Here is a 24,823-nt window from a genome sequence, read left to right as displayed (position 1 = left end):
CACACACAACTCCATGGGCAGTAATGCTCTAATCAAACCACTGCTAGATCTCATGACAGCTCTTTAATTCCCTAATGTTACCATCACCCACTTAAAACTAAGTTACCACTCTGAGTAGGGTGTTGGGGGATGCACTTTGGATTTCATCATAACATGCTTTCTATGGAAAAAAAACCACCCCACACCAACAACTATCTCTGCCACTCAAATGAGTGGTGTGAGTATATACAAGTGCCCTGACAAACCATCTACAGTGTCTCAGTAACATTTTTATCAAGTGAGAGCCACACAGGACCACATCATTTCCACCTCAGACCCAAAACACTCCAGGGTTCTGGAAACACTCACCAGACATGTCTTTGGCAAGGAAGAGCAGTAACTAAGGAGTAAGTGTATTGCTCATTCTGAAACAGATATTCATCACGAGGAACAACCCCGTCACTTATTCCTAATAAACCTAGAGAGCTTATTATATTCTCAACACAAAGTAAAAAAAAAAAAAAATTAATTCAGAATGAAAATGACTCTCAAAGACTAAAAGCCTTTTAAGCCCCTTGCATTAAAGAACGGAGGTAACTCTCCGAACCGGAAAGCAGTGACCCAGCAAACATTTTACTGCTGCAAACAGTTCACAGCAAAAATATATGGGAGTTTATTTCCATATAACTTGATAGAAATTCCAACTGCATCCTGGGTGAAAGTAAAGGTTTTTTGGTTTGTTTGGCTTCTGAATTTGCTTTTGTTTTTATGATGAACAGACTTAATAAACACTTCCTAAGCTGTCTGCTGTTTGGAACTGGAAGTCTGAAATAAAACATAAGCACACTACCAGGTCTACTGCTGCTCATCTCACAAACAGCAACAAACCCCACCAACAATTAAACAACAGAATGTTTAATTTATCTAGAGCTTATGTGTAAAACCCACACCTCCAATTATAAAGTAACATTTCAGCTCTGTTTGACACACAGCAAATCTATCAGCAAACTGTCAGTGACAAATAGTCTGTTGATACTATTTCTCTCCAAATACATAAAGGAAAAATACCATCACATAACGTCTGTAACAATAATTCTTCCACTTCTCTCTGCCAATTAAAATATACTGTACCATTATGATGAGAGTCCTGGGTCTGCTCATTTCATCATTGCTATCCAGTGGCAGAATTTCATGTGACAACTCCTCTCGCCGTCGTCGCCTGCAGATATGTGGACAGTTCCTCTGTACCACAGAACGAAAGGCTTGGAGCAGAACAATGCTGGCAGCACAACCCATATCTGCATCCTGAAGCCTACAAAATAACTTCTATGTTTATGCTATGTTTGAAAAACAGTGGCTCCTTGTCCCTGAAAACAGCCTACAGTGCAGCTGCAGCCAGCTCGCTCTCCAATCACTTCCTTGAGCTCTGATCATCTGATCACAACCAAATAGCTTGGATGCAGATAGAGGAAAGATTTGATCCGCTGAAACACACGCAATATTACCATGTTTTTTTCTCTCTCTTCCTTCCTCCCTCCCTCCTTGCTTCTCAATTCACATGAGAAAATGCTCTCCCCTTCTCTTGTACAATCAGCTGCCTACTCTGAGTCCAGTTCCATGGAACTGAAAGTATTAAAATTCCTAGATCGAAAGAGCCAGCTGTTCATGAAACACACACACACAGAGGCATCCACAGCAACTGGCAGGATCAGTTCAGACAGCTTCTTTAAAAAGTCACATGGAGGAAAATAGCAAACATCTGGAAAGTTACTAGCTGTCATTATCAGCAGTGCTGTTTTTAAAATAATTAACCTTAAGGTGTGTTTTGTCACACAAAAAAAAAAGAAAAAGAAAAAGATAAAAAAGAAAAAGAGGTGTATTTAAGCTTCCTGAGGGATTTGGCCTGTAATCTTTTCACTTACTGCAATTTTCTGAAGCACAGCAAGCTCATTTGAGTTGTAAATGTAACAAGTGGTAAAAAAAACAAGAGAGAAATCTGGACTGCCTGGCTCAGCTCATGCTAAAATAGCCACGGCTCAATGAGAAACAGCAGTGTGTAGCTCTGAAACGCCTTTCAATAGTGCAGTTGTTGTGTGTTCCCACACATGCCTGCCTTCCACAGAGTAATACATTTTTATATCTACATAGGAGGCTTGTGCTGAGAAGGGTCTCTGCTGAAAGGTTCTTCCACTGATCCAAACACCAATGACCTTCCCAGAAGGGCAAGGGGAAAAAGCATTTTAGGGATGCAAGCAGGGAGAAGCAGCTGCCTGCAGCCAGCAGGAACAACTTGCCTGCCTGGCTCCTGCCTGACAAATCATTCAAAAAGCAAGCAGGGATGCTCTGAACACACGTGACTGACCTGGAAACACAGCAAGCATTAATGGGAGAGAGAGTAGGATAACAGCACTTGAGAGCAAGTTAGCACTAAAAATATCTATAGAAATGGATTTCTCATATACATTAGGAAAACGAAGGATTTCCAAAAGGGTTACCAGACAAGTTGCTTTTAAACTAATAAACATAGCTTTATTACATGTGCACCCAAAAAGATGCTTATCTTGCATCAAAAGGCTTTCTAATGAAGGCCATGAGAGTTTTGCCATCAGCACCCATGGGGGCATAAGCAAATGTCTGATGTCTGTTGATGAGATCTTGACAAACAATACTCACAATCTGTCACGAATTGCAGTGAAAACGTTCCATAGGAATACTTTCTTCTGGTTTGATTAGGGTTTAATTGCTCAGCAATCTGGCAAAGCATTTGCCAGAAAAGCTAAGCCTTTATATTTGCCCTTTAAAAGTTACACACTCATTGCCATTATTTTTTACCTTTGTTTCTTTAGAGTGAGCTGCTTCGAGTGCACAGGGGAAATAGTCAGCAGCTCTGGCAGGCATGGAACAAGCTCACCCCCAGCTCTGCCAATGCACCAACCCAGCACTTCCCCACTGGATCTCACTGAGCAAGATCTCACCTGCTTCCCTGATGTGCCTGCCTGTCCAACAGCCTCCCCTGCAGAGGGGGCCTCATCTCATGCTGATTCCTTTGACTTTCCTAAATACCATTCCAAGAGGGCAGCAGCACAGCTGGGTGATGTCTGCATCAAGCTGGCAATCCTGCCTGCTGGTGCTGCTATTGTTTACATTTCCATCAGTCCCCTTCCTGATCCAGAACTAGAACTGACACCCTGGCCACACAGAAGATGCACTTGGCAGCTTGGCAGACCTGGATTCCTACTCCAGTTCCAGCAGCAGCACCAGGGGCCTGGATAAGGTCTGCTGCTGGCTGTTATGGCAACTGCTCTGCTACCTTGGGGGCTGCTGGAACCCATCTCCTGGCTGCAGGGCTGCTGCTTCTGCTCACCAGGGTTTAGTCAGGAGAGCTGGCAGGGATTTTTCTGACGTTTGTTTCCACAGCACAGCCCAACAGTGTCACACATGCGTGTGCGTGCGCCCGTACGTGGAATAGCACCCTAGGGTCTGACCCAAAGCTTTGCTTTGCTCTCTGTGAAGGATCCCATTCATTTCAGTGGTTTTTGCATCTAATTATTCTCTGCCAGTGGCCCAAGTGACTTCACGACAATTAGTTGTGGATTAAGCTATTATTAGACACAAATAGGAATGACACAATCTTGGCTGTCTCTTAGGAGAGAAAAATTACACTTAGTCCAAGAGCAAGCATACTGACAAGCCAAAGCCAGCTAAAAATAGCCTCCAGGCCTTGATCAAAATTCAAGAACTAAAAAAAAAAAAACAAAACAGCTAATGGACAGGGGAAAGGAAACCACTGAGGAGCTAAAGAACCCATTCTTTTTTAAGTAAACCTCACACAATATGAGCTATCCCTGGAAAGGAAACCTCTCAGCCCATTAAAATGCCTGGACACACACACAGTATCAACAGCTTTGCTTTTCAAATGTAGGGATCTCATTAGCATACATTATGCCCATACAACAGCTATCAACAGTTTTAGTTACTCTTACAGTGAAGCATCAAGCACTATTTTGTGTTAATTAGCACATTAATCCAGAAGCTGAATTCAGCAAAACCCCCTGGGAAGCAAAATACTCCTCTTTGGGCAAGCATCTCCTTGATTCCCCACTATAAAGACTCTAGCAACAACACTGGGCTAAGAATACCCACACTGGAAGCCACCCACTCCCCACTCTCCATTCCAAATCATCACTCACTCCAGCTATGCTAAGTAGTGGGTATGGTTTATAGGAACAGGCTGGGAAGCAGACAACTAACTAAAGTAATCTCCAAGAGAAAAAAAAAAAAAAAGATAAAGAACTGGAGAGGTAAAAGGGTTGTTTTAACACAGATGAGTTCAGCAACCCAGTCCTCATCAGCTTCAAGGGAGGGATCTGTACATCAGCAAAGGTGTGGCAGAGCATAAGTGGGTCACACTTGTCATGTCTTAGAAAGTCTCGGAGAAGAAATTGGAGTCAAAAGGCATCTGGATCCTTGAGCTAACAGCTATCTGTCATCCAGCCTCAGCTGAAAGATGCCAGCTTGTAAATGGGCAGCCAGGGTCTGAAGAGGTAAACTATCTCTGGCAGTAGCTCTGCAGTAGAGAGCCCAAGCACTGGGCTATTTCTCTTCCACAATATTCCTGCAGGCTGTGAGACTTTCTAGACATTTCCTGACACTCCTGTTTTGTAGCTCTTTAGCCCACCAAATTAAAAGATGTTTCCCCCAGCTTTTTTTAGTCTATTTATTTTCTTTTCTCTTTGTGCCATTCAAATTCATCTCATCTGAATAAACAGGATATAACCTACTGGTATTCTGATCTTCAGCTGAAAGCTTTCAACAGGAAGACAGAAAAGGAGCTCCTGGAGGAGACCCTTTAGTGTGAAGATGACTTCCCAAATAAACCCCCCAATCCTTCTAACCTCACCCTTGCCTGCACCTGCTTATCTGACAAGATGGAATGTACCATTTTGGTTTTGGTTTTCTTTTGTTGTTCTCCAGAAACCACGCCCTTCTCTCCAAGATGCGTCTGTATGACAAGCATGGAGAAGTCATGCAGAAGCTCTTGAAGTGTAACAAACTTCAAGCAGCAATGATGAGTGGCTGCAAGAGCCATCCACAAAACCAGAAACCCCTCTGGAACTGCTTATGACCACCTCTTCAGTCTGGCCCACAAAAGTCCCAGGTCATGAACAGGAACTAAAGACAGCATAATAGCACAAATAACACAAACAGCATTGTCACAGATGATAATTACAATCATTAATTACTACCATTACAATTCAACAAAGGCTGCCCAAGTATTCAGCTGAGCAAGGAACTTGCTGATGTAAAGTAGGTTTATACAAAGCTACTGTCAGAGAGAACAATTTATTGGCAGTCTCAACTCCACTCGCAGGACCATAGACCTAAACTCAGTCAGATCCATCCTGCAAGTCCCAACCATTTCAAAGCATGAATTGCAGCTCTCTTGTAAAGAGCAGAGTGAGTGTCACAGTTTTTCAAGGCTATCCCACATTCTAGATACATCATTCTGGTACAGCTGATGATGAGCAGCTCCCCACAACACATAAGCAAGTTGGTACCAGTGGCTGTAACTCAGCTCCATAAGTAGACCCACAGTTAGAGTAAAGCTCCTGTTAAGGTTTAGCTTACACAAGGAGCAGGCAAACACTTGCAGCAAGATGCAACAACAAAATTACACTCTCCCTTGATGCAACTAAGGATCACCTGCATTTTGGTGAGCTACTGTGTGCAAAGGGTAATCTTCATGGCAACCTGCTTGAAAGCCACATTCATGTGCCTCCTTTCCTTGCACATTCTGTGCCTGAGAAATAGTTTAAGATCAGACATTTCATTGCACTTTTTCTAAATCTCTGCCTCCTTAAAGCAACATGGCAGATACCATGTTTTAGAGGGATCTCTCACTGCCAGAGAGCCCTCACTCCATTACCACCTCCTGTTCTCTGCCTGCTGCCAGCTTGCTAGGGGACATCTAGAGGACTATGAAAATGCATCTTCAGGAGCTAACCTTCCAACACAGTTCTGTCCCAAAGCTTTCACATCCAGCCCAGTGGCCTATGAGAAGCTGTGCATGCTAGGCTGAACCTCTGCCATCAACTAGTTTGAGAAAAAAACCCAACAACTTGAAAGTATACATGGTGATCAAGTACAAAGCCTATGCATTCAGTTACTAAAAGCCATAGGTAGCATCCATGCCTTCCACTCGCAGCATCTTCTCTCAGAGGCATTTAAAAACATTCATGCACTGTATATCTGAGCATTGCCTCACAATAAATGCTTACAGATCAGAAACACTGGGGTCTCAAACAGCAGAACAGGCCCAAGGGTCTCGACAAAAAGGTCTGTGGCAGTGACAAGAACACAGGCTTTGCATTCCACCAGTTACTCCTTGGTGACCTGGGGAATCAGATGTGTGCTGCAGTGACTGCTCAGTGTGCATCACACACAGCTTTTTCATCTGGACATTCTGTTTCCTTCTCCGGAAGCTACACTTGAGACACATAATGCTTAACTGCACTAAGTTACAGTCAGTGGAAACTCCCCACATACAGTTGTAGCTATCCAAGAGGGGCTTAAATAATTCAACCACCTCATTTCTCTTCATTGTACCTTGAAGCAGAAAGCCAGGCTTGTGCCAGTGTAACCTTCAGGAGGTACTTTGCCAGTGCTGCCATAAAATCCTCGCACTAGCAAGCAGGACTACAGAAAGTAGGTGTATGGCACCCTCTAGGGAGTAGTACATGAAAGACAAATTCACCACCAGGCTCAGCTCTCCCTGCTGGATATGACAAGTAACAGATTACATGACTATGTTTATAAAATCTTCTGTTAGAGAGCAAACAAAGAAACAAAAAAAGCAACAACAAAAGCAGCAAAGGCACTATCCAAAACCTGGAAAACGAGTGAGATGTTTTTCACCACAGCTACACGGATTAGAATTAGTATTAGAATTGCTGTTTCTAGCTAACCTTTCAAAATATTGCATTGCTCAAATGTCATCGTATTTATGCTTCTGAATACTTAAAGGGTGGGTGTCAGTCTTTTCTCAGAGGTTCCCAGTGACAGGGCACGAGGTAACCAGCACAAACCTGAACACAGGGAGTTCTATCTAAACACGAGGAGACACCAATTCACTTGGGAGGGTAGCAGAGCACTGAACAGGCTGACCAGGGAGGTGGAGAAGTCTCCTTCTCTGAAGAGCTTCAAGACCTGCCTGAACACCTTCCTGTGCAACCTGCTCCAGGCAAACCTGCCCTAGCAGGGGGCTTGGACTAAGTAATCTCCAGAGCTCCCTTCCAACCCCTACCATCCTCTGATTCTGAGCATGCCAAGTTACACACACACCTTCTAAAACAAAGCGACCACACAAAGGCTGCCAGGGAGCAGGCAACCAGAACTTGTGTCTGTTCTAAGAGCACCCTTGTGCAAACTGGGTGGCAGTGTCTGTCTCAGCTGCAGGGTGCTCAGTGAGGGATACACACCTGACATGGGAGCAGAGTCAGGGATGCACAAGAGCAGACCCTAGGGTTCCTGGCAGCTCACGCTGCAAAACATATTCTTCCAACTCCGCTGCTTCTTGACTTTACCTGCTGCACCACATCCAGACACAGGGCAGAAGGAAGAAGTCTGGGAACCAAAGAACAGGCTCCCCGTGATTGCATTGTGCTAATGCAGTCTCTTCAATATTGCTTTTCTCTTTCATGCTAATATCTGGTGAAAAGTACTATACAGAAGCTGTGAGTAGTAGTTTTAATTACTACAACACTCTATGTAGCCAAAATACTGAGGTTTCCCCCTGTTGGATGTCACAGCAGTTTACCACTGACATCAACATACTGCAACTGTTTAACAAGTAAGGAAGTACAATGATAGAAAGTACAGAAGATTTTCAACAGGTTAACTGCAGAAGCTGGAGTAGAACCACCTTTGTGAGAAAAGGATTTCTCAGAATATTATCTTCAACCAGCACAATAAATAAACCTAAAACTTGCACCCGAATAGTTGCTACATTCTTATTTCCAACTCAAGTGAAGCAACCTGCTGATTTTCAAGTAATTTTGCACTTTGACAGGTAGTTTGCTACACTTACAGCCTTTGTGAGATCAATGACTTTCAGGTCTTAGATGAAGTAAAATGGGAGAACAGTCCATAGGCACTGATGAAAACATCTTTGTTTCAATACACTTCAGTGGCTTCTGGATCTAGCAGCAAATGTTCTACAGAGCAGTTAAGAGCATCGTTGCTCTGTGGCTATGCAGGGCCAGCTACTATGATAGAGTAGAAGCTATCCTCCTGATTATTATGGGGTAATGATAAGCCTCCAGACCTTTTATTTCTTAGCAGATCCAGAACTTCAGGGAGGCTGATATTCCCCTTCCTTTTACATTAGCCAGAAAGTCCAAGATGCATAATGGGGCAGTGAGATCACCCATACAACAGCATGGAAACCCCACAAGGTCCCTCAGACCAAAAGTCCTCACTGGATCTTGCAGCCCTTTCAGAAAGGGCACAGCTGAAGCAACTCATACACAGCTCCTCTGCTACCTCTCATGCCCCACCTAAGCAACTCAAAACCAGAGTTTTGCCCTTGTCACCATCGAAGGGAAAAAATACCCCAGAAAGGCAAAACAAAACAACAACAGAAAAAGCATCCTGCACTTTCCAGAAGTGGTCTTGCTTTGCTCTTTTCAGAGCTCAATAAGATGCTTGATCTATCAAACTGGGGAACAGCAGTTTTAGCATCTCCTAAGGCCCATTGTGGTGTTCCCTGGCCAGCTTTGCTGTGCAACATGTTTTTCATTTCACGTTAGAGTTTCACTCCCTTTTTTTAACGTGGTCAACAAAAAAGAACAAATTCATACAAAGCCCAAAATGAATGAACCTGTATTGCTGGTATCAATTAACATTCACATCCACAAGGCTCTTTAGTAAACAAAATTAGCAAAACCAACCCAACTGTAAGTTGTTTGGACTGTATTTGTTGAGCTGTAACAAAGTCCCTAAAACCATATGTCTTCTGATTGGTATTTTAGGCAAAAATCTTTAGCAGAATAATATTTTGATAAGTAACATGTGTTTTGAAAGATTAACACTGAACTGTAAAAGGAGATTAGAACACTAGTAGAAACTATAAGCTAAATACACAACTTGCAGTTTTCACTCTCACTGTAATGTCTGGTTGCAAGTAATTTGTTTTTATTATTTAAGTCTTAATCATACCTGCTGTTGGCTTACTTTTTAAATTAATTGATACTTACAAAAAATTCTGGTCTGGTAGAACCATTTCAGAGCATTACTAAAAAAATAAATAATAAATTGAGCTAGTAATGCAATTTTCTATTGCATTATGACAGATATCAACTGAACTTCCAAGGGATCTCAGTAATTTTAGGTGGCACCCAAACACTGACCTCTATTTAGTTTTCAAGAGCTTCTCAACCCCAGTAGGAAATAAAGAACAAAGCAGTCAGATAGTGCTATCCCAAAACCTCTAATTGTGTGCTCTTACCAATGTATTGATTTATTTCAGGGAAGCAATCAGTTCTCTAATAGTGCTGAACATGAAATTACAGTGTTAAATAGATAACCAACTTCCTGGACCACCTCCTTGTACTTCTGCTGCCAGCTGAGCATTCAACAGGCTTAGGATCTGTGTTTGCAGTTTTTCACTCAGAATTATTTAAGTAATATAGATGTTATGGACTACACCCTGGAACTTCAACCCTAAACTGATTTATTGGTGTAGTTTAGGAAGTAAACATTCTGATTATCTGTACTGCCAAAGCTCTTGCTACAGCCTGTGATAATCCAAGTGAATACAGGATGATACATTCCAAATTCCCTTTAAGCACAGGCCTTTTTCAGACCTAAGAGAAATATTCCCAATTTTCTTCTAAAATGTTGATAGAAATTAAGATAGAGAGATAGCAGCTGTTCATTTCTGCTGAAATTCACTCCAACATATAATCAATGCGCTGGTAGGCCCACATCAGAAGTTAACAAACATTTATCAGATTGCAGGTAATTTTACAATGGTGTCATGGTTGTATCCAACAGAAGAGCTCTCTCCTAGCCATCATTTATGCTTTTGTCAAGCAGGTAGGCAAATTAGGAACAGTCAGACCTACAGAAGGGCATATACACACAACATACAAAAATATACACTATCAGTATCAGTCTCAGTATCAGTGTCTTAACTCTTGATGTAGTAATGCTGAATTCAACCTGACAACTCTTCTCAAAAGGCCAGATCAGCCATTTGCTTAGGAGAGGGCTGGGGCAGCCAGTGCCATACATGAGCACCATAAATGAGAGCATTTCAAGTGGGAGCCCTGGAGAAGGTGTCCTTCACCCATCAGCACATCTCACCACACGGGGAAGCAGCACCCTCTGGCTTTCAAATCTCTGGATCAGCATCTGATTTGAACCAAACCACAAGCTTGAATGCCATCCATAAAAGCCTGCTGCACCCTGGGAGGAGGTACAAGACATCCTGCTGAACCTGGGTTCACACAACTGTCAGCCAAGAGAAACAGGAACAGTGAATGATTAAGGGAGTTTCACATCTATCTTGGTATTACTGCTACGCTTGGGCTGTAGATAACACTTGCTTGGGGTTTCAACAGACAAGGGTACCACCCACTGCAAGAAAGTGATGGAGAAGATGGATCCATCATCCAGCTCCACAGGTATATTTTACTTGGTGATCTGGGAAGCAAATTGGGACTAAAATTATTATTTGATTTTGCAGCATTGAGAACTCAACACTTATCTACAATGGGATTTCTGGAAGCTCTAACCTGGCCCGGAATTACAAACCACACCAGTGTGAGCCCATACACCAGAGGTAAACCTAAAACTTTTGAACTTGACTATGTAGACAGAAATCTGAAGATGTTACACTGCAAGGATAATAATTAATGTGAAATATTTTGGTTTTGTTTTTTAATTAGAATCTGCTCAATCTACTTAAAGTAACAAAGATATTTAATTTTGGCTATTATTGACATTGTCTATCCCACTGTAGCACAAAAACGTTGAATCCCCAGATGGATTAATATTTATGAGAAAGTCAACAGAACATCAAACAGAACAGGAAACAGTGTTTCCTGCCAAACTGTCTAAAAGCTGTCCCACTGTTAGCACTTGCACTTGGCTAGTTTTGCTTACTATCATCTTTCAGACAGACACAAAAAAATTTAAAAATGTAAATATGTATCTCCTAAGCTGAGCCCATGATAATAGCAATGAGATAGTACTATTCACTAGTCGTGGTTCTATTTCTGTTTAGTTTTGTACCCCTGGAATGGAGAAATAGATTTTAAAATGGTTGTTGTCAGCTAATGATAGCAGGATCTGTTGGGCAGCCTGGCTATGGAGCTCTGACACAGGCAAAATGCATCAGACCACTGCCATTCTCTCTTATCTTTTTGGTCTTTTTCAACATAGAAAATGTTAACACCAATTTGATGAATGGTTTTATAAGCTTCCTATTAATACCATGTATTTTTCTTAGGAAAAAAAAAAAAAAAAAGAAGGAAGAATTAGAGAATGGTGTGTTACTGTGCTAGGCTTTTGGTACTGAATGTACTCATCTGTGTTAGTACATGAAGTTGTCCAATAAAACCTTAGGATTTAGCTGGACTTAAAAAATAAGAGACACAGACTCCAAAACATATCACACACACTCAAAGAACAGCAAAAGAAACACAGATAGGCAGATTTCCAGGCACCTTGGACATTAGTGATCCCTTAACAGCCACATTAAAAGACAAGGAAAAATACAACCTTCTTGCCCTAAATATTCCCATTTAGTAAAATATACCTACTGCCACTGATTCAAGCCTCCAGATATATAAAGAGGGAGGAGGGAAAGACAGAAGAAAAAAGGGAAAAAAAAGAAACACGTGAGAGGGAAGATTCAAATTTGTTTTTATGGCTTCAGTTTTAATTCTTGTATTTTAAAGCTACTAAGCCACCATACAGATGAAGACTTCTTGGTTTTAATAGCTTCATCCCTTCAACTCAACAGTCAGCTGATGGGAGCTCTTTTATAAAACTGTGGCTGTTTTATCAGGACAAAATGGCAAGGTCTACTTTACTTGCTCCTTTACCACCATCTTCCTCTAACCACCACTCCTAAAGCTCCCTCATCTTTGCACCAGTAGCATACCCAAGGCTGACTGGATGCAACACAAGCTGCACTCAGGGGATGCTGCTGGGGTCAGGTCTGACCCCACACTGGTTGGAGCCATGGATGAGCCACTCCACCAAGGAGCATCCCCTCACTGCTGCACCATGCAGGTTTTATACCTCAGCTTTTCAAGCTCCAATTCTAAGTCATTTCCCATCTTTGTCACACCAACACTTCCTCAAAAACAAAAAAACTTGCCATTTTCCAATGGGAATTGCTGCCAGATCCTCTCCCATCAGGAGCTGGGCTCTTCTGAACAACACACTGGGAAATAGTGGTAAGAAAAAGAAAGCCAGAAGTGTCAGGGAACAAAGTGCAGCAGCCCTTACAGCTCATTCTGGCACATGTCAGTATCAATCAGCATGGAATTTAAATGCCAAGTATCCCTGGTCTAAAGCCCAAAAACCTCATGCATGCTACAGGAAACAGACCTCAGCTATGGCAGCTAAATACCTACTTCAGTTTATTTAAAACTATGTATAAATCTATTGATGCATTCACACACGAATACACTGCATTCTCTTGCACACCATACAGAACAGGAAAAGACTCACAGAAATTCTTCAAGGAAACTGAGATAGCAGAGAAGTTCTTGTTTCAAAGAGTCCCTACCTGTTATTTGCATTGTATTTTATCTACTGAACGTTAATTCAAATAGCAATTACCTATGCAAACCCCTTTGTTTCATATAAAACCTCACACTAAAGCTAGAGGAGAGGCATATTACCAAACCCAAAGCCTTCACACTGGGAGCACAGGGCAAGAGACAGGGTCAGACAGGACAGCCCAAGACAGCTGCTCGGAGAGACAATCCCTGTGAAGAACTGGCAAGCAGAATTCCTGGAAGAACTGGGTTTTAAGAGGGCATGGATGGCAAACAAAGATAGGGGCCTGACAGACAACTGACATACTGTTCCCTGCAGACAGAGGGGCATTAACAGAGGTTCCCAGACAAGTGGGAGAAAGACACAAAGAGCAACACGGGCTGAGGCCTGGAAAGGGCAAGAGCAGCAAAGGAGTGGGTAGATAGGAGAATGACAAACTAAGATAATGTTTAAGTGCAACATAAGTGCTCAGTCAATTTGAAGGGTTTTCATTGCAACACCAACTTCCCGAGCAACCTGGAGCTACCACTCCTACATTAAAAATATCATCCCACCTTCTTCCATTTCCACATCACTTTGATTTGCTCTGTTTCATGAGCTCCAATTCTTTTCCAGAATCTGCAGAAACATGTGAACACTTGGGTATGCATTTAAAATGTAAAAAGAGCAGGAGGTTTCTGAAAGACACCTGAAGAAAAGTTATCAACTGCCTACACTGCAACTTTTAAGGTGTATATTAGGAATTTCCTGATGTTGCTGTTAAACCACAGGTTATCCTCAGGAAAGAGGATAAGCTAATTTTTTCCTCATGTATCTTCTCAAATCCTGTTTGTCAAGCTCTTCCAACTAACTTCCATAACAATTCTTATTGATTCTGAGGAAGTTATGAGGCAAAACCCAAAACAAAATAATAAGAAGCCAGGAAAAAAGCCGTACACTTCCATCTTCAGAGAGAGACTGATATTGCTACTAACAGCACAGGCTAATTTATGGCCTTCGACATGCAACTGAGGCATTCCTAACAAAAGACACCAAGCCTAGCATGTGCCACAGTACTAGCACAGAAAGAGACAACATTCTTCCATGGAAGGGACACCAAAAATTATTATCTAAACCAGTACAGTCCAACCAATAGCCCTCAAGCTGACTTCAGCCCATCACTTTCACTTTAAGACTTAAAGAGCTGACTACTTTCTCCTGTGAGTACTCATAGCATGGAAAGGAGCGCTAGATTTCCTTCCAGAGAGGACATAAGAGGGATATGGAGGACTGGCATCCCTCCCTTCCTCAAACTGCACAAACATTTACCCAACATCTGGCCAGAAGCAGCTTTTCCTTTCTCTGCTCTGCTGACTTTTTGGCATGGGCTCTCTGCTGAGGCTGCCAGAGCTTGCACAAGGCTCAAAGGGCAAGAAGGCAGGGACTGGAAAGAGGATATGGAAAAAGCAGCAACAGGTGTCTCACAGCAGAAGAAAGGGATGGAAAAAAGGGTCAGCATGAAGACACTTGCACCAACACCCTGAAAGGGAGTAGAAGGTCCCAGGTTTCTTCCAGGTGCCCAAGTATCAAACAAAGAACAATGAGGAGATTGCATCAAAACACGTATTTAACCCATAGTTGCAGTGTCCCAAGCATCTTTTGACTAAAAGATGTTGCTAGATCTTGTCTCTAAAGAGCCACATGATGACGCTTTAACCTAATCCTAGGAAAAGCAGAAGCATTTGTTACGAGACACTTTAGAGCTCAGTTCTTTCCCATAAAATACAAGTACACTCCTCAAAACAGGCTGACATACATCAGCCTCTTCACCATTGGAAAAGCAGGTACATCTAGCAGAAAACATACACTGGCAAGGAATGCATTTAAATTATGACAGTTTAAAAATTAAAATCCACTACAGTTAACAAAAAACAAAGATACTAAACAGATTTTTTCCCCTCTTTTAGTATGCTAAACATATCTACTCATTCCAGCTTCATAGCAAATTTTCAGCACTACTTCTGTTGCTAACTACTAGCACATTAAAAAAGCAGCTTTTGAAGCTTCCCTCTCCATCATATACAACTCCATTGCATTCATTAAATTTCAGTATATCTACATAATTTAATTTAGGTCAACATGTCAAAGTAACCTAGAATCATGTTCGCTTTAAGTCAGCCAACATTACTCTCTAAACTGAAAATCCCATTTCAGACTCAGTGATAGAATCACCTCCAAACAGCACAGTCAGAAGGGGAGAGCTAAGCTCAGAATTAAGAAAATCACTACAATGCTGGCAGCTTACTCAGTTTCTCTACAACCCATATACAATCAACTGCATGACAGAAATAGAGGGGAGAAAATCTAGTAGTAAGCTAATGAGTGAATTAGTAGTTAAAATGGAGGGGGTTTTTTGGATTTGAGTCAGCAGAGATAAAACCTTGCTTCACAACAGCAGCAGCAGATCCCTGTTGGAGGGAGGCACCCATCTCCTTTTCCCTAGATTCACCTGGAATTCTTGCAACAGGAGCTACAGTTCACACTACTGCCTGTACAGCAAGAACCCACCCAGGTCACAGACAGATCCAGATTTCCTCCTCTGATACATAAAAAGATATCAAAATACACAAGCTTAAAGCACATCTACATTGTGTCATCTCAAAACATTCCATTGTGTTCCAAAACAGAGTATTTGGGTTTCAACTGAAAAGTACAACTATAGTACCCAAACAAAGAGGCTGAATGTTAAACCCCAGAGGAAAAGTTTGGATGGGAGAGGCCAGGCAGCATCATCCTCAGCTATGAGGGAAATCCTGCCCTGTATTTCTCAAGCACTGTCTAAAATTTAAGACAAAAAAGCAACACTGACATCTGGCCTGCATGTATCATGGGGAAAAAAAATTATACCAGAGCTGACAAGTAATCTACTAAAAATATATCTAAACAAAGTGTTTTGTTGTAATTATGTATCACTGACATGAAGAGGAAAAAAAAAACCAAAAAAACCCCACAAACTGCTGCATTGTGAGCTCAATCTAAAAAGCAAAGGAGAGGGGAGGGGTGGGAAATAAAAAGTAGAAAGAAACATCCTGAATTTCTTCTGTAAGAACACAGCTCCGGAAGGCTTCACTGCCACACAGTGCCATTTATGCAACTTGTCCAGAAAGGGACAACGTGAGCAGAAGTCATTTACACTAAGCAAGCACACAAAGGACAGGCAGCTCTCAGATTTCTTACATTTTCCAGGAGAGGGAAAAATTTGCCCATGTCAGCAATGGGAATAGCAGGCCAGCCTGTGAAACAGCCATGCAAATTATTCAGTTATATGGGGCAGGATGGGGGTGAAAGCAGAGACAATCATTTTAAGGCTCTTACTATAGATTTATCACATCATCTTAGGCAGTTAGCTCCTGGTGGTTTGCTTTTCTTATCAACAAAACCAGGGATGAAGCTGGTACTTGCTAATACAACAATGTGCAGTTGGTATAAAACAGACAGCAAATAGAACCTTGCATCAGAAAGCTATTGCCGAGTTGTGTGAAATGCAGGCAATCCTATACTGGAAGCATTACCCACACTGCAAGCAAGCCTTTGGTATCTGTGTAATAATCCCATCTGTGTCACTATTCCAGAGCTTTTTGACCTTGTGCTAGAATAGTTACAAACATGTTTTGACTTCTGGCAGTGACATTTGTGCTGCAGAACTGCCTGTTATAAACCACAACAGTAAACCTTCCCTCTTAATAACCGTGCTCCTCCAAAGCCAGCACAAGACTTACTTTTCCAGACTCTCCTTCTCTTCTACTTCTGTTCATTCTCTCCCTCCCCAGAGCCTCCCTTATTTAACCTTGTAAGCAAAGGAAAAAAGTTGATGCAGCTTCTATAAACTGAGAGCATTTTGAATTACTCGAGCTGACTCACTTCCCATGAATTTAATACAAAGAGTCAGTCAAGTGACAGATTCAAGACAACTGGGAAAACTACAATTAAATTTGAGTGCCTAGGTCTCCCTACCTACTAAATGACTGCCTGGGGTTGCATATTAAGGGTTTATTTGCACAAGTCATTCACCAACCTGATGAATCTTTCTTGTAGCTCTCTTCATTTCTTTCCTTCGTTTTGTTGTCTTCTTCAGCCTCTCTTTCCCCACAAAGTCTTTTCTCTTTTCCCCCATTTCCTCCAATGCTTTAATGTCCTCTCAACTATTTTCCTCACTTCTGTCTCCACCCTTCCTGAGGCTCTCTTATCTCCTTTTCCTCACTTCTGCATCAATTTCATTCGCAGCGCCAGCCTCAGATGAAGTTCCTAGAATTGCTCAGGAGAAGTCTTTGGCCCTTTTGTCTGCCTGCAGAGGAGGGAGCCCAGTGGCTGGGGAATGTGCAAGCCATGCATTCTTGCCCCTGCCCTTTGCTTGGTTTGCCCTTACATCTGGGCTCTGGCAGCCAGCTGAAAATCATCAGATCCTTGTCAGGGCCACACCACTGCAAGTGTCCTTGGGATGCTCCAGCTGAAGAACAGCTACAAAATGACTCATCAGACACTTAAAAAATATCCTCAGAAAGGAGACTGCTGCTCTCTGCCACTACCTGAAAGGATCCTGTAACAAGGTTGGGGTCAGGCTCTTCTCTCAAGTAACAAAGAACAGTGGCAGAGGAAACTGCCTCAAGTTGTGCCAGGAGAGCTTTAGGTTGGATATTAGGAAAAATTCCCTCATTGCTAGGGTTTTCAGGCACTGGAACAGTCTGCTCAGGGAAGCAGTGGAGCCCCCACCCATGAAGGTAATTGAGAGATGTGTAGATGTAATGTATGTGGGACATGATTTAGTGGTGGACTTGGCAGTGTTAGGTTAACTGTCAGACTTGGTCATCTTACAGATCTTTTCCAACCAAAATGATTCTATGATTCTACTTGGAAACAATATGGGTCCTATCTTTCAAGAGGTTAAGGGATGTTGCACTTATCTTTAAGTAATTAAAGATAAGTTCTGGAATACAGATTCATAGTCACGCTTCACAGGTAAAATACAAACAAGTTGCTTAATACTTCAGGATTGCACTGCATTCACATTAGGTTGCTAACAGCTGAAATCTGCCTGACAAATACACACTGAGCAAACCAAAACTTCTACCAAATGCCAAGGCTTGCAAAAGCAGAACCATCAGCTCTACACTGCAGAGAATATTCCCCTCTGCCTGTGCCATGAGTAAACTCTCCCTCCACAAACACCAGAAATGGATAAGGCTTTCACTCCATGCACATTGGGTTGAAGATGAATTCACCAGGCCATTGCCTCAGCCTCAAAGAAAACACAAGGAAAAAGCCAGTATATTAAATCTGCAGACAAAGAGACAAAAATTTACTAGCTAGCTTGTGAAGTCTGCATGTACGTGTATGTACAACCACAAAGGGTCTGGGTTGTACACAGCACCATGGAATATTTAACTGCCTGTAAAAAGGCCTTACATTGGCTCCCTCTGAAGAAACAGAAGACATCAGAATATCCACAAAAGAAGCCTCTCACAGGCCAGTTTCTGTCTTTGGAACAGTTCATTTAACACTGTAACCTTCTCAAAAATATTGTATTTTCAGTGATATTTCATTCATTGGCCCTATTCTCAACATGGAAGACCAATTCAAGCGTGGCCATGTAACAAGAAAAGGCTACATGATGCTACAGTATGAACACAGTCACAGCTCTGTTACTGTTATCCAGGGTACCAAGGCCATGATGGGTGCTCTCCGTCAGGCTGTAAACAATACACACAGACTCGAGACAACACCACACCCCTGGAGTCCCCAGAAACCCCCCCCCCCAACAGCTCAGTACCTACCCAAAACTTGTCATATACAATAACGGAGTCTATTATTTCAGCAAAGAATTAAAGCAGCCCCAGGTAAAATAAGAAGGAGAGAAACCCACTTTGTGGGGAAGAAAAAGCCATATAATCCAGCCTTCCACTTGAGAGAGACAGTCAGTACCAGGTCATTGGACACCACAACTCTTTGCTTGGCTGCAGTGTGATGGAAAAAACCACAAAAAAAAAAAAAAAAAAAAAGACACTTGGAGCAAGAACCCAACTCCAGACTGCTATTAACTTACTTAAGCATGGAAGAGAGATGAGGAGCAAGGCCCCCCACAGCTTTTATGAAAACAGTGTCACAAGACTTTATGTAAAGGATGAATACTGCAGCCAACAGTACTTAGCCCAATTAACTGAGATCTGATAATAATAACATAATGTGAGGTTAGCATTAGCTAAGCAGCTAGCAAGCTGATTTCTAGGAGCACAAACTGCCCCAGCCCTATTTTAAAAACTTTCCATGAAATATTGCTGCAGCTAGAAGCACAAGTGAAAAACAGACATATCAATCTCCCTTGCTTGTGCACAGCTATTCAGCTTTCCCTGGAAGCAGCCACAAGTATCCATAAAGTAGCCTCCAAACAAACCTTTTCTAGTAGAGGAGACAAAGAATTTCTCAAAGAAGTTTCAAAATACAGTAAATAATTTACTTTCTAGAGTATACTGATCTATTTCAGTAACTGGCTTGGTGGACTGCCTTTTCTACAGGAAATCTTAACTAAGCATTTATGGAAACAACCTGAAGTACTGCTGTGCACCATTAACACCTCACAGTACCACTCCCTTTGCCTGCTGAAGAGCTGGTAATTAATGTAGAATATGTTACTTAGCATGAGACGCTGCAGCTACTTCCCCCACCAACAAGATAGCCACATACTTTCCATCCTCAACCTCTGTTTCCATTTTCTGCCTTTCAGAACACTACACAAGTTCCTCTCATACAACACAGCACCAAATGATCAACACTCTTACTTCTTCTGTTCCCTAGCCCCTGATTACACTGACACTTTTTTCTTCCTACAGACAGATTTTTCTGTTGAGGAGTAGAAACTGGTTCTTCCATATTAAATGCATCTGTAAGAGCAAAAGCAAAGGGGAAGCATATATAAAAAAAGGCAATATATTTGAAGACAGCAAAGAACTAAAGACATAACACAAATAATGCCAAACAGGTGTTTGATCCCCAAACTATAACCAAATTGCTAAGACAGGGATGATCCCCACTGCAGGTGCTGTTACAAATCCTGTTGACAGAGGTACAAGACATAAACAAGCAGTGCCAGAAGGCTTTACACCTTTACACCCTTCTGACTTTGTAGCAGCCAGGTATTTGCAGACTCCTGACATCAGCTGTGCTAATCTTCAGGACACTCCAGCATAAGTCAGACTTAGTATAGCTGGACTATTAGGTACTGATACAATCAGAGCAAGATGTGCTGAGAGCCATTACACCTTCTGGAAAAGATGACATTATTCTCTTCTACAAGAATATCTACTTCTGGTACAAAAAATTGTCAGTACAACTTCAGCCAGAAATTTCAGGTCCTATGAGACTTTCCTACAACAGCAACACAACAGCCTCACTGCAATGGCTGTGCAAGGCACTCAGGCCAGCAGAGGCTCCCTGGAAAACACACCTCAGCAAACCTGCCAGCCCTGACACTCTGTGGTATGGATACAGAGGCAAAGGCTGCTGCTCAAAAAAGAAGGTCCCAGCTCCATGAAGCAGCCTCAGTTACAGCTGGGCTGCACATCCTGGCTAAGGACAAGCAGAGACCCCAGTTATAGCTGCCAAGGGGAATTCTGCCTGCTGGTCAGATCTGTTTGTTCTTAATTGATGTAGCTAGAAAAGATTTAACCCTCAATATAACACCTTTGTACTCCAGCATAAGGTATTCCATAAAAATTTGCCTTTCACAGGCAACAGTACTCACAACCCAAAGCAGTATAGTTAAAAGATGGCAACTTCATTAAGTTTCCCAGAACCATACATATTCAACACAGCAAGCAAGCCAGACTTCAAAACCATTGTGCCTGCTGGTGAAGAGAACGTAACATCTGGAACTCCCTAAGTGCTCCCACTGAGCAGTATAACTGAAACCAGAATTTGGCCTGGAGTATTCAGATCTTAACTTCAGTATCTTTAAAAGACCATCTTTGCAGATATGCCTGCATTTGCCTCAGATATAGCATCAAAAGCCCTGATGAAATCCAGCACCAGTACATTACATCAGTCAACAGGAAGTCAGACTCACACAAGTAATAGACAGTTTCAGTCACCACACAACTGAAGTCTTGATGTTTCAAAGATAGATTGAATACAACATGTCAAATACAAAAGCAGTAACTAAATACTATATTCTTAAGGTAGTAGCAAAAGATCTGTTAGCAACACTTTAACAATCCACTCTCCTCAAAAGAAACAGACCATAAATTTAGATCTGCTTCATTTAATTTTCTTTTTTTTTGTATTTTTTTTTTATTTTGCATTCTTGCAACAGAGACACAGCAGATAAAGTAGATTTCTAACATAACTTCATTTATTATACTTTAAGATGCCATTAGGCAACACAATATTTGAGCTGGTATCCAAAGTTCAATACAGCCTCTTTGGGAACAACTTCTCAGCTTAATGCATGGGCAGAGCCCAAACCAACCATGATGGTTCCTAGGACTCTTCCACCAAAACTTCACCACCACAGTACATCCTGTTTGACAATGGGCCAAATTCTGATCTCTGTCTGCCGAGAGGGTAGGAGGGTGTAAGTCTTTCAGTGGTACAGCTCCAGAAACACCTGAGGATTTGATAAGAGCTGACTGCACATACAGCATTTGTGAGGGCTCAGGGGAGACAAAAAAGTTTCTACCAAGTTTTCACATATCAGACACTTGGAAATGCTTTATGAAAACATTCAAAAGCACTGACTGCAAAAGCACTGCAAACCTATGGAGGTAAAGAAACAACTCGCATTTGGTGTACAGACATCCAGGAAACATGAAGTTAGCATCAGCTTCCAAGCTGTTTTCCATTTCTAGTGGGCATGGCTCCTCAGAAGACAGAAAAAGGCCATCAGCTTTATGGGAACATAGTTTCAAAATTATTTCCCATTGTGTGCAGAGAGTGCAATGCATTAAGGCAATGGTGTGGAGTAAAGTTGGATGAGTGATAACATTTCACAACTTTCCCTCCTTCAGCTTTCTAGTCTACTTTGTGAACTATGCTGCCTGAAAAACTAGAAAAGGAAAATATTTACCTGAATTACATGATTCACAGAAATTATATATGCCTAAGCACCTAAAAAGGAGTCATCTATCTCTCATAACACGTAGCTTTAACTCCAAAGGAATCTTAACATAAAAATGGCTGATAAATGACTCATAAAAGGCTAGTGGTTTGGAAAATGCCAGTCAACACTTCTCTGTAAACCCTAACAATTTGCTGTCTGTGCCTATCAGCTGAGTTCTTACATACATGGATGTAAATGGAAGAGAAAATACCGGTAAAGTAGAGTGGTAGCAGTTTACATCCCTTTTGTGTTATTCCACTGATGGAGAAACGTGGGGACTGAAGCCTCAAGGAATGCACTTCAGAGCTGATTGCGACTCGGGAGCCCAGGGTCTGTCTTTCTGCGGCACTCCGGGCTTTCCAGGGGAAATCACCAGGAGCGCACACGCATCTCGGTAGTTACGGTTCTGGACCAGCACACGGGCTGGGCAGTACCCAAAACTTACGCGATTGACAACTGCTTGGAGAGCCGGGGGGGCTCGGCTCGATTCGGCCCGTCCCCCCGGAGCACACCGGGCTCATTCTGGCAGCGATGGCCACGTCTTCGGGTTTCACCTCATCTGCCCGTGCAAAGCTCGTTGGAAATAAAAGCCGGCGAAACTCAAGAGAGGAAGGCAGCCAGCTCCCTCCCGAGAGGCGACAGCCACACCGGCAGCCGCCTGCAGCGCCGAAACAGGGGAGCTCGGACGGGCGGTACCTGCGGTGAGCGGGGCCACGCACTCTCCCGCAGGCTGCTCCGAGCGCTTCGCACCTGGGCCGGTGCCCGCTGCCCGCCCCGCCCGCCGCACTCACCCGCAGCTGGAGCCGCCCGCTGGCGGCGGCGGCGGCCGAGGCCGCGCTGTTCCGCTGCTCCGCCGCCTGCCCCGGCCGTAGGAGGCTCCGGGTGAAGCGCCGCGTCCGCTCGACGGCCATGGGCGCCAGCAGCCCCGCGCCTTGGCCGCCGCTCGCCGCCCGGGCCCCGGCGCCGTCAGGAAGCGGAACTGAGGGGGGGTTCCCTCCCGCTCCCCCCGCACGGGGGAGGTGTGCGGAGCGGGGGCCTCCTGCCGCCGCCAAGTTCGCTGCCCCTCCCCGGGGGAGCGTCGCCTCCCCGCCGCCTTCGTTGGCCATGTGCACCGAGTGCCCGAGCTAGGACAGAACGGCCCCGCTCCCGCAGCTCCGGGGCGGCTGCGCGCCGGGGAAAGGAAGGGGGGTGGAGAGGAGGGGTGTGATGGGGGCCACCGGAGGGGGCTGGGGGAACGGGGTGCAAGGGGGAGGACGGGGCAGTCCTGCGCGACAGCCCTCTGTGTGCGTGTGGTCACCGAAGGATGCTCTGCCAGAAAGGCTGTGGGCTCGGTTGGGCTCCTGGTGTTAAACCACTCGCCAGGGTGGGAAGGGAGGCTCAGCAGAGGAACGCAGCTTGGTCGCCAGGTCTCTTGAGAAGTAACTTTCTGGTCAGCCCCCCCACCACCCTCGGAACTGGTGGAAAGCATTAGCCAAGCAACAAGGGCTTTGTATCAGGTGATCCTTAAGGTCCCTTCGAACCTGACATTCATTCTAAGAGCTGCTGTGGTCCCTGTGCCAAGTGAGGCTGGATGTCTTCCAGTCCTACTGCCACTTGGTGTGGCATCTGTTTCTCCTAAAGAAAACTCTGCCAACACGTAAGTTTAGCCACTTAAGCCACAGAAGTTAGAACAGACACAGATCTCTCCTCCCCTTTCCCCAGCAGCATAATTTTACCTTCCGTTAGCAGGAAAGGGTCTTTACACCTTATCACCAAGCTGTAATGTGGAAAATGCAGAATTTCTGTGAAAGCCACATGTGAATTTCTGCACACAGGAATACTCAGAGCCTCCTCTGTGATTTACATAACTCGCCCTGGTAGGTGTGAGAAAAGAGGCAGCAATGCACGGCCACACATTTGTCCTAAAGACAAAACTGAAATAAACCCCGAGGAACTTCATGTGTCATCCCTGACGAGGCAATGATGCTGCACAAGTGTGAGGGCCACATCAGAAGCCACAAAAGTGCTGAGACACAAAAGCCAATGGAGTCAGTTAACATTTAGTTAGACTGTTCTATTAGGGAATTAAATGTTGCAAGAACTCCTTGCTGACACCCTCACCCATGAGCTGTCCAGTCAGAGATGGTTGCCTGTAAGTCACTGCAGGTACCAGAGTGCTGTTGATTCATTGCAGCCTCTGTGTAGCTCCTCGTTCTCTCCTCCAAACTTATCATAGAATCACAGAATTGGCTGGGTTGGAAGGGACCTCAGAGATCATCAAGTCCAACCCTTGATCCACTACTGCTGCATTTCCCAGCCCATGGCACTGAGTGCCACATCCAGGCTCTTTTTAAATATCTTCAGGGATGGAGAATCCACTACTTCCCTGGGCAGCCCATTCCAATGGCTGATCACCCTCTCCAGAAAGAAATTCTAATATTCCTCACAAATACAACACAAATGCACTTGCACTTCCTCACAAATGCAACAAAGAATCCTTTTCCCCAGGACTCATTTCCCACCAGTATACAACAAAACAAACATCCAGCAATACCCACTCTAAGTTTGCTTTTTTAACAGGGTTGGTAAACTAACATTTATAGGACTGGCTTTTGAAATGGATTACAGTAACTTGCCATTTTGTATACTTGTATACTTGCAAGATCACCCTGTATATTGCCTTAGTGTTCTAATAACATGATCTAGCTTTGCTATATGGGGACTCCAGGTCATGCCAAAAGGTTACTCAGGAGTCAGAATATTTTCCCTTAATTCCTTAATGGAATACCAGATCTGACCTCATATTTTGTCACATCCTCTCCTAGGTCAAAATCCTCTCCTTTTGGAAGCTGAGGAGAAAAGAACACTACAGGAAAAAAATCTGCTATACTGAAACACCTGGTAGTTTTCAAGTACAAAATTTCAGTGAGAACAAAGATGTAT

General features: G+C 43.3%; 1 protein-coding gene across 2 annotated transcripts in view; it reads right to left on the bottom strand.

Annotated features, from left to right (window-relative positions):
- DOCK10 (dedicator of cytokinesis 10) overlaps positions 1-22,812 on the bottom strand; it is a 133,058-nt gene extending 110,246 nt beyond the window's left edge. The window contains exon 1 of one of the 2 annotated variants that reach the window (XM_030455934.1): positions 22,693-22,812. In XM_030455934.1, the coding sequence (XP_030311794.1) occupies positions 22,693-22,812 (120 nt within the window). Of the gene's footprint in view, positions 1-1,110; positions 1,276-22,692 lie in introns of those variants that run through there. The other variant, XM_030455932.1, reaches the window with a different exon arrangement.
- Between the last annotated feature and the right edge of the window lie 2,011 nt (positions 22,813-24,823).

This window comes from Calypte anna, chromosome 9 (assembly GCF_003957555.1).
Source record: "Calypte anna isolate BGI_N300 chromosome 9, bCalAnn1_v1.p, whole genome shotgun sequence".
In the NCBI taxonomy this organism is placed as follows: Eukaryota; Metazoa; Chordata; class Aves; order Apodiformes; family Trochilidae; genus Calypte; species Calypte anna.
The sequence above is the reverse complement of the archived record's forward strand: the minus strand, read 5'-3'. Positions and strand labels throughout refer to the sequence as shown.